At 42.5% G+C, this 13,008-nt stretch overlaps 1 protein-coding gene, 1 long non-coding RNA gene and 1 pseudogene across 3 annotated transcripts; 2 read left to right on the top strand and 1 right to left on the bottom strand.

The window, feature by feature from the left end:
* Nucleotides 1-384: 384 nt before the first annotated feature.
* Nucleotides 385-2,456, top strand: LOC139580415 (uncharacterized). Its single transcript, XR_011676030.1, has 2 exons — nt 385-1,001; nt 1,518-2,456. It is a non-coding gene; the product is annotated as an uncharacterized lncRNA (long non-coding RNA).
* A 778-nt stretch (nt 2,457-3,234) lies between these two features.
* LOC139580286 (heterogeneous nuclear ribonucleoprotein H3-like) lies at nt 3,235-5,033 on the top strand (annotated as a pseudogene).
* A 2,278-nt stretch (nt 5,034-7,311) lies between these two features.
* On the bottom strand, nt 7,312-12,649 carry LOC139580413 (serine protease HTRA2, mitochondrial-like). Of its 2 annotated transcripts, none has more exons than XM_071409065.1 (7): nt 11,894-12,649; nt 11,353-11,557; nt 10,532-10,726; nt 9,592-9,733; nt 9,300-9,369; nt 9,083-9,178; nt 7,312-8,406 (listed from the first exon to the last, which is right to left on the bottom strand). In XM_071409065.1, the coding sequence occupies exons 1-7, from the start codon at nt 12,367-12,369 to the stop codon at nt 8,241-8,243; spliced, it is 1,350 nt and encodes a 449-aa protein (XP_071265166.1). In that variant the 5' UTR covers nt 12,370-12,649; the 3' UTR covers nt 7,312-8,240. The 2 variants fall into 2 exon arrangements, with proteins under 2 accessions (XP_071265166.1, XP_071265167.1); XM_071409066.1 differs by lacking the exon at nt 7,312-8,406 and adding an exon at nt 8,424-8,942 and having other exon boundaries at nt 11,894-12,615.
* Nucleotides 12,650-13,008: the final 359 nt, after the last annotated feature.

Genomic DNA, 13,008 nt, shown 5'->3' on the forward strand with positions numbered 1-13,008 from the left:
TGGTCAAGAACTACAGGAAACGTATGATCTCTGTAATTGCAAACAAAGGTTTCTGTACCAAATATTAAGTTCTGCTTTTCTGATGTATCAAATACTTATGTCATGCAATAAAATGCTAATTAATTACTTAAAAATCATACAATGTGATTTTCTGGATTTTTGTTTTAGATTCTGTCTCTCACAGTTGAAGTGTACCTATGATAAAAAAAATTACAGACCTCTACATGCTTTGTAAGTAGGAAAACCTGCAAAATCGGCAGTGTATCAAATACTACCAATTAAATTAATCCTGTGCATCTCTTGCAGATTGTAACGTCCTGGGGAAAGTGAATGGAGTGTACTTCACGTTTTCCAAAGGAAGGAAGGTCCAGTGGGGAAGCTTTCGTGGAGTTGAAAACAAAAGAGGGTTTAAAAAAAACCTAGCTCGATTGTCCATTATATATAATCTATATATACTTGTGTTCACTTATGTACTTTCTGTATTGATTTGTTGTTAATTAAAAAAAATATTAAAAAATAATAATACAATTTTAAAAAGTATTGAGTTTTCGCGCGGAGAGTGAATCGAGGAGAATGGGAGGTTAGGGGTGGGCAATGAAGATGGCAACAGCAAGTAGTCATTCAATCATGAACTGTATAGCGCCAGGCTGTATGAATTAGCTCCAAACAAATCCCTCGGTAAACTACCATCGGCTGCCCAAGGACCTACAACTTTTGAAGAAGTGGCTCCATGTCCTGAAGAGGAAGGATGTGCCAGCTCGAGCTAGCAGGATCTCCAGACAGCATTTTGCGGAGGCAGACTTCGTGATGAAGGGCACTTTCGATGCGGCAACCGGGAGTTTCCGAATGGAAAGGAGTCATAGGCCTACGTTGAAGCCCTCTCTGCTTGCACCTCCATTTGACATTTCGAGGGTTATGGTGTAGCGACCAACCATCATTAACCGGTCATGACTGTTGTTAGCGTTAGACACTGTGCAACTTAGTTGCAACTCTAGTTGAAGGTAACTAGCTAATTGCGTCTGAAGTGTTTTGTGTAACACCCCCAAGCAAATAACGTTAGCAAGCAACTCAACTGCAACTAAAATTGCAACACAGTTTATCCGTGTACCCGTTATTGGTTAACGTTAGTTACTGTAGCTAGCTTCCACCTCAGTCAAGTACTGTAATACATTGTGTTGACATTTGTTTTTGTAATGTTTTGTTAGCTCCACCTCATTTATCTAGACTAAAGTTGACATAGCTAACTAATGTTTGCTGAAAAATATATGTCCCTGTATTTTCTCTGTGTGTGTGTGTGTGTTGACAAAGCATACAACAGGTAGCTTGTTAATGCCAACTGATATTTTGGGGTTCCGTTTCTTTTCAGGAGGACATCTTCATCCCTGAAAATGTTTTCATCCTGGAGGAGACTACATACAAATCCATGTTATTTCTAAGGCTGTTTATTTCAAGTATATGCAGTGATTCTTGAATATAACTATAGCCTAATAGATGCCTTAATTATTTTCCACCAACAGGAAAGAACAGTTAGTGCAGCATGCCAAACTGGCCCCTTGGTGCCAGAGTGTTCCTGTGCTGCGGTGGAGAAGAGGTCCACAGGGACCATCACTAAAGAGCTCAGGGCTCAGCTAGATTGCGCTCACGACCATCAGTATACAACCGAGTCCTGCCCCTATACGCCACAGATGGAACTGACGGAGAGTGAGATCAGTGAAGACCATAACTCGCTGTATGAACCTGAGAGCTCAATCACAATCATCACAGTGCGAACCAAGATATGCTATCGATCACTTTGGCGGAGTGGGATGGTGTTCTGAAAATGGAGAAGGAGCATGCCAGTCAACAGCAAATTCAAAGATACACCCATCCATAAAAGGAATCGGAGTGAAATTGTTTTGACTGTTTAAAAAAATTTACGTTTCAATGGATGTGCTACCATGTCCCTGTTCTGCTGTTTCGACTCTCTGTCAGCCTATTAATACTCAGCTATGAAAAGCCAACTGACATTTGCTCCTGAGGTGTTGAACTGTTGCACCCTCTATAAACACTGTGGTTATTATTTTGATGTAAAATGGGCTTTTGTCAAATATGTTTGCTGTGCTGGATGCTGTGTATTCACTAACTGAGTGATGGGACATTTTTATAGTATCTGTAACATATTTTGGTGTGTATTTAATTTGCATCTTAACTTCTTAGTGGCAATCAGCAGCAGAAACAATAACAAAGGGTCTCCCTGCTCCTCTTTTGGTAAAAAGCTGACGGATGGGCCTGGAGAAATATAACCACTCTCAAATTCATAGACAGAGCTATAGATGCAAGGACTGACCATCCATGATATCAACATTGTAATCCTGTTTCTATGATCTGTTTCCACTACCATGTACCCAGTTCGCTCTGGATAAAGGCCTCTGCTAAATGGCATATATTATTAAAGTCCACTTTGACTCTGACAACGAGCTGCCCAGTGTAGTTACCATTCCTTTCCAATAGATGGTAGCCAAAGCTAGTTGAAGTCGATACTCTAGCCACAGGGACACGGGATTAGCACACACTGAAAGTAGTTTTATCTTCAAAGCAAGTTTATCAGGTTACACTTGAACCTGTTGTTATAGGGAACAAGCTAACTAATACTACTTTCACATAAGGCGCAGGCATTAGGTCTATGTCTTAGGCTAGATAAATTAAATTAACTGGTTTTATTCAAACGTTTATTCATTGCCTTTGCTTCTAGCTATGCGCTTTATGGAAGAAACAACACACGCAGGGATGAGACGCCGTACACCTTGTCCAACTCTCGTGCCCATAGAGTGATCTGTCGATAAACTGCCAGCCTGTATGCTCTGAAAACAAAATTATAAGAAAAGTTAGTCTGATACCGATACTAAATCACAATGTATTTATAACGAGCACACTCCATTATTGGTTAGAATGAGATTTCATGAATCATGATGCTGTCTGCCATTGGAACTCCGGTCGTCTAATCTAAAGGTAAATGTGTTACAAACAGCGCTGATGATAAACATCGTTATAGGATACTGATTATATATAGAGCACCGACACGTCCAATAAATACATCGCCATCTAGACAGACAGGAACCTCTGACTGGATGTAATAATACAGCCACCATCCGCTGGGATGGTGTGTTGTATCGCCACTATCGCTCTACAACGCAAACTCTATTTTTGTCAAGAGTACCACACCTCTATATGTTAACAGCCTTTTAATACTGCATCATGATGAAAGTGCAAAACTAAACCTGCTGTAATATTAGCAGATTATGGGAAAGCTGCGCCATATTTTTACTGCGATTGTTTAAATACATTTTATTATTCCTTTCCCCTCTAAATCTATAATTAAGGCATCTGTTTGACCCCAACTATTTGGCTTAGATAAAGTTGCCAATTTGAAATCATGCAGTGTCTTGTCTGCTGATGTTCTCCATATGGCTGTTACCCCACTGGATTTACATCCATTCAGGTACATATAAATCTTTAAGAGCAGCCGGAATGAAATCCAGGCTTACTATGAGCTCCCCAGAAGGATGATGGGGCAGAGACCCAGTCCCTGCGACAGACCCATGACAGGCGAGGTGGGTTCTTCCTGGGCCAGCCTGAGGGGGTGCTCTTTTGGACCATATCCTTGGAGGCGGCTGCTACGCTGGGGGTATGTATGTTCAGTAGTTTTGGTTAGTGAAGTCAATTTAGTGTTTGAGAATGGACTGGATTGAGAATGGCTAATGGACTGACAAGCTGATCATTGATTCCCCATTCTCTCTCTGTCTGTTCACATAGGCTATGGCGGATTTGACAACTACAATGGCTTCAGTAATTACTGTTTTCTAATGGAATAACGTTATTTGATGACCGAATTAGGGGCGATAGAGGAAGAGGTAAAATATGCTCGATAGAGGAAAAGGTTAGATATGCTCCTTTCTTTGTAATGTCAGACTGATAGTGTGCCTGCAATTCTTTCTCAGATACATTAACTCCTTTATCGCTGTGATTGCAGCTATAGGTGGCCATGGCAACGGTGGTGCAGGTGACACTAGCTCCCACAGCAACCATTTTGTACGTGAGGGGCCTGCCTTTCCGTGCCACTGAGGGAGACATAGCCAATGTAAGAATCACGTTTCTCTAGCACCCATAATCACTCCCATTCCTTTTTCCAATGATGTCAACACCTTAAAAGATCATATTCACAGTACAATTATGTAACTCTAATTTGTACAATCATCATGTTCGTATCAGGCCCTTATTCTTTGGTGTGTGTGCGCCTTTTGGTTTAGTTCTTCTCACTATTGATTCCTGTGGGAGTTCATATCGACGTTGGACCCAATGGAAAATCCACAGGCCAGGCCGATGTTGAGTTTGTCTCATGAAGATGCCGTTTCAGCCAGGTCAAAGGACAAGAATCACATGCGTATGTGGATCTCTAAGTCTCTTAACTATTGCCCCGTTATGATAACCCCTTTCAATGAGAACCATTACATAAATCATTTAAAGTTTTTTTGGGTAAATACTTTCATTCATCTCCTCTGATACCATCATCTGCCTGTATTTCAGAAAACACGCAGATGACAATGGTTGAATCAATGTTTTTAATTTCTGGATTTCTTTATTTTTTGGTTTTAGGCCATGGTGGTGGTGGTTTCTATGGTAACTCAAGAGGCATGGGCTCAAGAGGGAGTGGACTGAGCGGGATGTTCTAAAACAGAGTTAACTAAACCTTGAAGATTGAATGTTTTTACGTTCATGAAAAGTACCTACTTCTACTCTCTACTTACTCTCAATGAGTGGTGTAAAAAAAAATGATATATACCAGTACCAGTCAATTTTGGACACACCTACTCCTTCCAGGGGTTTTCTTAATTTTTTCTACGATGTAGAATAATAGTGAAGACATCAACACTATGAAATAACACATATGGAATCATGTAGTAACCAAAAAAAGTGTTAAACAAATCAAAATATATTTGAGATTCTTCAAAGTAGCCACCCTTCATTTAATAAAATGCATACAGATAATTATCCAACATGAGAAAATGGGTTGTTATCAGTGAGCTGTTTCTGATTTGATAAGCCAATGAATGTGGTTGTGTTTTGATCAGCTAGCTAGCTAAAACAAAGTTATACCAGTCAGATGAGCGCTAACGTTGGCTTGCTAGCTAACCAACAAGCGAGGAAACCTAGCTATATTTTGCTAAGGAAGGTTTTTCATAAGGCTTAAGTCGTCAGTGTAAACTGCTGTTACACAGAAACTTGTGTGTAAGAGCACAAACAAATATCCACAAATAAGTTGGCAAATGTCCTTGGCTGCTATGATAGCCAGTTAACTAAGTTAGCTAGCTATGTAACATTAGCTTATGTTATGTTCGAATCCAGGCTGCATCACATCTGGCCATGATTGGGAGTCCCATAGGGCGGCACACAATTGGTCCAGCGTTGTCTGGGTTTGGCCGGGGTAGGCCGTCATTGTAAATAAGAATTTGTTCTTAACGTACTTGCCTAGTTAAATAAAATAAATATGTATGGCCAGTTCATGCACTAGATAGTTTCCCAAAGTTTGGTGTTGCTTTGAACCTGTCACAATGCAAACAAAGGGCATTGCAAAACTAGCTAGGCTACTCGAGGTAGCCAGATTTGAGATGGGACAAACATTGTTTACACTGCAACTAGCTATGCTAACGTTTCATTCCCTCAACACAAACAATAGCCAAGAAAACAAAAAGCAGTTCGCTAGCTATGTTGAACCGTATACAGTCATTGGTTGAACCCCAAACGCACATGTAAACAGAGCCTCGGGTTGTGCACTACAGTGTGCTAATATGCAGCCAATTTACCAGACTGACAGCATCGCTATTTCAAACATCCCAAATAAATTCTAGCCTCTCTCCTGCCTTCTTGACATTATAATCCAAATTTGCACTGACTGATCAAATGTCAAGTTACTACCTGGAAATATGTAGTAGCCATTAACAAGTAAACTGGGGAGGGGGCGATTCCCCCAGAAATGTTTAGATATTTATTTCCTAATATCCACTCAGTTAAATTATTCAGTACTTTGAGAGTCACTTTCAGGAATTGTGCTAATCCCAAAAATTGGCAACATAGTTTTAGCTTAAAAGCCCCAACGAGGGTCATTTTTAACCCAGATTTTTAATGATTGCAAAGAGACACTGTCAAGCAGTAACACTTATTTTATTAACCTTTCGTAAGAAATAGTTTAAATTCCCTAAAATAATCATATTTTAACGTGTAGTTAAATCTTGTTTTTGAACAGATATTTTGATCTTTATCCATAGCCACTTGTTATGAACATGTCTGTTATTCATTCAAAGTGTTTCTTTGGTACTCAGAGGCTGAGAAATTGGCAATTTAGCTAATCTGACATACCGGTACAACCTAAGATGGCCACCGGTAACAGACCTCTAGCTCTCACTTTTCAATGCTATAGGCTATCAACTCAGTTCCAACTGCATCTGAAGAATGAGACTAGAGACATTGACTGTAAGGTAATATGTATTTGCATTTGTTATTTTTGAGTCTGTGGCTGTCACACCCCTCGAGTGGCTAAATCTGGGTTGGTGACATATCCATATCTTTCCAGAGTTCATACTTCTCCATCTCTGACAAATTTGTTTACAATTGAGTCCACATTTTCAGCTCCAACACTTCAATTTTTAGAACATCATTTGAAGTGCAAATTACAAAAAAAAAGAAATTGGAAATGTTGTATAATTACTTTCGGTATAAAAAAAAACATGGAAATTAAACAACATTTTCAGTGAAACGCAGGCATGTGTGTGGCCCAAAAAATAAAGGAAAGTCACATGAGCACCACAATGCCTACTTCACCAATGCTCTAATAAGGTTATCCAGCACACAGCTTTGACCTACTACAGTAGTTTTGAATCCTAAGTAACCTGTCTATATGTTGTTTGAAGTACAATAGACCAACATAGCTACTGTAGTAGGTCAAAGCTGTCTGCTGGAACCCTTTGGTAGAGCATCACTGAAGTTAGGCATTGTGGTGCTCATGTTAATTTACTTTTTTGGCTTCAGACCAATACCTACTTCTCACAACCCAACCTGAACCTTTAGAACCACAGTATTACAACCCAACCTGAGCCTGTCTTTAAGACACAGGCAGGAAGTAGAAAGGGAAATATGCTAACCTACTTACTACCTGCTTTACCAAAAACAAACAAGTAAAGTGTGTTGGACAGTAATCTCTCAGAGAGACTAACATATGTGAGGTTTTCTGTTCTGGGATGCTGAGATTGGTAGGACTGTATCTGACTTAGAAATATCAACATTTTTAAATAGTTTATTGTAGTGACTTTCAGTAAAAATATCGTGCACACGACTGATACAGTGTATTATAGTGAAAACCCTAATAGCTGTGCCTTACAACCTTGGCCGGGATTTAATCTGATCGCGCTTGTAGACAATGCAACTTTTAAAGACAATTTCAACGCATTTGCAGAGATGGCATTAATGGTAAATGTTTCATATGTTGGCTGTATTAAAAATTATCTTTAAAAATGTCAAGCATGCTATAATGCGGATCTACCACAGATCGGATTGAATCACACCCCTTCTTAGTTACAATTAAATCCCCAAACAATACAAGTCAATTGGTAGATGTACTGTATATTGATGTCATAACTGTAAATACTTCAGTGCAGAGACTTATAGCTCAGTATTTCAGTATAAGTATCTGCTTCATTATCAATCACATGGTCTGTTGAGGGCGCAGTGTCTTGGTTTGAACCCAATCAGTCACAACCAACTGTCACTTCCTTCAGCCTTCAGTTACAGTATCTGACTAATACTGTGTTTATCATAGCCCATCTTATCTCACGACTGTAAACCCATGGTAGGCAGTGTTCGAGAGCATCAAAACTGTGATGTATCGTGTAAATTGTGACTGATGGATCTACAAATAATATTGTAGTAGTTATTTATGATACAAGGTGATTTGTATATCAGTCAGACTGGACTTGGCTTTAAAGTCGGCTGCTATGTGTTTATAGGCCATCTTATATCTTACATGACTTCTGTCCTGTGGTATATTTAATGTGTAGAACCACACAGACAGTGATGTGATAGTCTGTCTCTAAGCATGTTGTGGGTGTGATCATTCAGTATCCCCGTCCTCTTCAGTGTACCAACTGTCCTCTTCTTCGTACACTTCCTCTATATCATGCAGCTCCACTAACTGGCAACGTTTGATGACATCACTCTGTGAACTCTGGGGTCATGTGTAGTCTGAGTAGGTCCTGACCCCTTCTGATCACCATGGTGATGCTGTCGCTGGTCCTCACGGCATTGTAAATCTCCTCTGACGTGTTCACCTTGGTGCCGTTGATCTCCAGCACTATGTCACCTGGCTTCATACCTGCCCTGTGGAGGGTTATAACAACACTGTCACCTAACGTCATGCCTGCCCTGTGGAGGGTTATAACGACACCATCACCTAACGTCATACCTGCCCTGTGGAGGGTTATAACGACACCATCACCTAACGTCATACCTGCCCTGTGGAGGGTTATAACGACACTGTCACCTAGCTTCATACCTGCCCTGTGGAGGGTTATAACAACACTGTCACCTAACGTCATGCCTGCCCTGTGGAGGGTTATAACGACACCGTCACCTAACGTCATGCCTGCCCTGTGGAGGGTTATAACGACACTCACCTAGCTTCATACCTGCCCTGTGGAGGGTTATAACAACACTGTCACCTAACGTCATGCCTGCCCTGTGGAGGGTTATAACGACACCATCACCTAACGTCATACCTGCCCTGTGGAGGGTTATAACGACACCATCACCTAACGTCATGCCTGCTCTGTGGAGGGTTATAACGACACCATCACCTAACGTCATACCTGCCCTGTGGAGGGTTATAACGACACTCACCTAGCTTCATACCTGCCCTTCATACCTTTACAGTGCATTCCACATTCGTTCATTCTTAAGTGTATTTCACTGACGCATGAAGAAAGAATAAACAATGTACACATCACAGTTGAATTGAATATGGAGACCTTATACACGGACATTACACGGTGCTCACCTGTTGGCTGGAGAGCCCATGATGACCCGGTGGATCATGATCCCGTAAGTGACATCAGGGAAGGAGGGGTCCCTCAGCTTCAACTCGGCAATGATACTGCAACAGAATAGACATCCAACTATGACTAAATCCTCCACTGTCATTCATCCTACCCCAGGTAGGTGATAGCTTTCCTGTTAACTCAGGTGCAGCGCAATAGCTGTCATATGACCTTTACCTTGGAGTCAGGGTCAGCATCATGACGCCGATGTATCTCCGCTTGGTGTCCAACACCCCCAACTGAGACTCTAGGAGAGACAATCACAAAAACCTTACACTTCCAAAAAGTGCAAATAACTTAAAGGTATGGTCTTATTAACCTGGTCTCAGACCTGTTGGTGGTGTCTGACCTAGTCCTATTGTCACACAATGACCATAAGAGCAAACATAGGGAATTGGCTCTTACTAGCTCTGACAAACAGATCTGGGACCAGGCTATGGCCCTTTGTCAGCACGGTAAAGTAACTCACTCTTCTTGTCGGAGGCTTGGTTCAGGAAGTGTTTGACATGATCCGAGGGGATCGCGAAGGAGATCCCTGCCGTCACCTTCATGGTGTTGATGCCGATCACCTCACCGTCCAGATTAATCAGAGGCCCTCCAGAATTCCCAAACTGCAAGACAGAACAATCCAGAAGCATTATTGATCATGTCATACATTTGGAGAACATAAGGCTTTACTCTTACTAGCCCTGGTTTTGCAGAGAGGGGCTTGTGATGTGTGGTTGTTCATACAACTTGTTCCTTACAAGCTGGACGCACCGATTGTACATTTATCTGGATAAGAGTGTCTACTAAATTACTACTGGCAATTAGTTCACATCCATGACCAGACCAGTGGAGTTACGTCGACGGCTGTGGACCGCAAAGCTTTACAAGCAGGTTAGTGTCACTGTCAATGCTTTACTAGCAGGTTAGGGTCACTGTCAATGATTTACTAGCAGGTTAGGGTCACTGTCAATGCTTTACAAGCAGGTTAGTGTCACTGTCAATGATTTACTAGCAGGTTAGGGTCACTGTCAATGCTTTACAAGCAGGTTAGTGTCACTGTCAATGCTTTACTAGCAGGTTAGGGTCACTGTCAATGCTTTACAAGCAGGTTAGTGTCACTGTCAATGATTTACTAGCAGGTTAGGGTCACTGTCAATGCTTTACAAGCAGGTTAGTGTCACTGTCAATGATTTACTAGCAGGTTAGGGTCACTGTCAATGCTTTACTAGCAGGTTAGGGTCACTATCAATGCTTTACTAGCAGGTTAGGGTCACTGTCAATGCTTTACTAGCAGGTTAGGGTTACTGTCAATGCTTTACTAGCAGGTTAGGGTCACTGTCAATGCTTTACTAGCAGGTTAGGGTTACTGTCAATGCTTTACTAGCAGGTTAGGGTTACTGTAAACAGACCAGGGTACTCACATCGATGGCAGCGTCTGTCTGGATATAGTCCATGTTGGGTTTGGACAGACCCAGCTCCTTGCTGCCCCGCTGGACTGAAGAGACGATACCTGACGTGATGGTGTTCCTCAGGGCAAACGGGCTGCCCATGGCAACCACAAACTCCCCCTGACGCACATCCGACGACAGCCCCAGAGATAGGGTAGGGAGAGGGTGCTACAGAGAAGAGAGAGACACAGTTAGAGGGTAGGGAGAGGGGGCTACAGAGACGACAGACGGAGAGGGTGCTACAGAGAGGAGAGGGTGATACAAAGAGGAGAGAGGTACGGAGAGGAGAGAGAGACGGAGAGGGTGCTACAGAGAGGAGAGGGTGATACAAAGAGGAGAGAGGTACGGAGAGGAGAGAGAGACGGAGAGGGTGCTACAGAGAGGAGAGAGAGACGGAGAGGGTGCTACAGAGAGGAGAGAGAGACGGAGAGTGCTACAGAGAGGAGAGAGAGACGGAGAGGGTGCTGCAGAGGGTGATACAGAGGAGACAGAAAGGGTGCTACAGAGAGGAGAGAGAGAGACGGAGATACAGAGAGGAGAGAGAGACGGAGATACAGAGAGGAGAGAGAGACGGAGATACAGAGAGGAGAGAGAGACGGAGATACAGAGAGGAGAGAGACGGAGAGGGTGCTACAGAGAGGAGAGAGACGGAGAGGGTGCTACAGAGAGGAAAGGGTGCTACAGAGGAGAGAGACGGAGAGGAGAGGGTGCTACAGAGGAGAGGGTGCTACAGAGAGGAGAGAGACAGACCGAGAGGGTAGGGTGAGTGTCAGGTCTCCATCATAACCTCTTACCTGGGCATTGATTTTTATAGTGGCTATGTCCGCCACCTGATCGACGTCTTGCACAGTGGCGTTATACGTCTCCCCATTGGTTAGCTTGACCCGGACTCCTCTCTTATTGGCCACTACATGGGCATTGGTGACTATGAGCCCATCACTGCTGACAATGAACCCAGAACCGTTGGAGATGGGGACTTCCCGACCGGAGAACGGGTGCCTGTCAGTATCATAGGTGAACATTATATGTTACGTTATTGTTCATTGGTTATAATGGACATTTAGAACGCCATTTCGCAACACCCCTAGATACACACACACATTGAAAGTCACAGGGTCAGCTGCAGTGCGGAGTCCCTGGATGGAGAGCAATTGTCGGTCAGGGTTTATCATCAACTTGGTCTCAGATCTGTATGTGCTCTTGCCAACATTGCCAATCCAAACATGACATGATAATCAGTGACAATGAGTTGGTACGATAGCACAAACGGGACTGTCACTATTGTATTTTGTTATCAAAACAAACTAGCCTATCAAAGCGGTCATGTGATCTTACCGGCCGACGATTTCAATATACACGACAGCGGGCGTAGCTTTTTCCACCACATCCGCAATGAAGTTGAACTTGAATCGTGGACTGTCGGGTTTAAAAGGAGAGGCACAGTGGGCTGTTGGCAAGACACGTTCTAGGAACGAATCACAAAGTAGACCTCTCCTCTCACAAACGTTGTTTTCCTCGTCCCCTCTGAAATGCAGAACTGCTGCACTACCGAGTCCCAACCCAACAGCAACTGACTTGAGGAAAGTAGTCCGCTCTGAGCCACTGCCCCTGTCGCCTCCTGCGCTCCAAATGATCGGAACATTGTTGACATGACAGGTGTTTGCGTCTCCCGTTGAGTGCTGTTTGTAACCGACAGAAGCACCGGAAACTCGTCCTAGTGTTCGCTCGTTCAAAATGTAACATTTTCGGAGATATTCCCCAGTGTACCTCCTGATTATCCAGAAGAGCGGACGATTGACATGTGTTGACATGTTGTTGCATCAGTCAGAATGCAGTAAAATAACTTTTACAACTAATTCAACAATTCACACTCCTTTCTTGACCATATGGATCTACAACTCTTTCTGACGTTAGTAACCTACGGATTTATAAAAACGTAATCAGAAAACAATAAAAACTGTGGCTACTAGCTAGACGTACCAGCTCTCAGATCACGACCTAACAGGTCGAAAAAATAACCAGCGTCTCGTCAGTAACACACAAAAAAGTACTTCCGGGTCACAGAATTTCAGAAACGTTCTAATTATAAGCCCCGCACGCAATAGAAGTGTCAACCTGTATTTATTCATAAAATATGAAAAATGATTATCTAAACATTAACAATGATTCATATTCGTTCATATTTAAGTGACATTGGAATTACATTTGGGTTTTAAAACATGTTCCAAAGTCAAATAAATGCCCCCAATGCAACATAGTGTATATAAAATACATATAGGCTTATAGAGAGAACTATTCTAGGTGCCGAAGTAAGTGGAGTTGGGATTGCTCACTAGGGTCTGTGGAATCTCTACATAGTGTTATTTCATAGGGGAGTGAGGTCTAAATGCCCAGCAATACTTTCTACTCCACCCACTCTATTCACTGCAATGCAGGCCTATAGGTGATTA

This window comes from Salvelinus alpinus, chromosome 7 (genome assembly GCF_045679555.1).
Source record: "Salvelinus alpinus chromosome 7, SLU_Salpinus.1, whole genome shotgun sequence".
Taxonomy (NCBI): Eukaryota; Metazoa; Chordata; class Actinopteri; order Salmoniformes; family Salmonidae; genus Salvelinus; species Salvelinus alpinus.

Excerpts from the sequence above, each read along its gene's own strand:
- LOC139580413 (XM_071409065.1), bottom strand. The coding sequence starts at position 12,369 with ATGTCAACACATGTCAATCGTCCGCTCTTCTGGATAATCAGGAGGTAC. Across the intron at positions 10,727-11,352 it reads CTATAAAAATCAATGCCCAG|CACCCTCTCCCTACCCTATC; the intron begins GTAAGAGGTTAT and ends TCTTCTCTGTAG. Across the intron at positions 8,407-9,082 it reads ATGGGCTCTCCAGCCAACAG|GGCAGGTATGAAGCCAGGTG; the intron begins GTGAGCACCGTG and ends AACCCTCCACAG.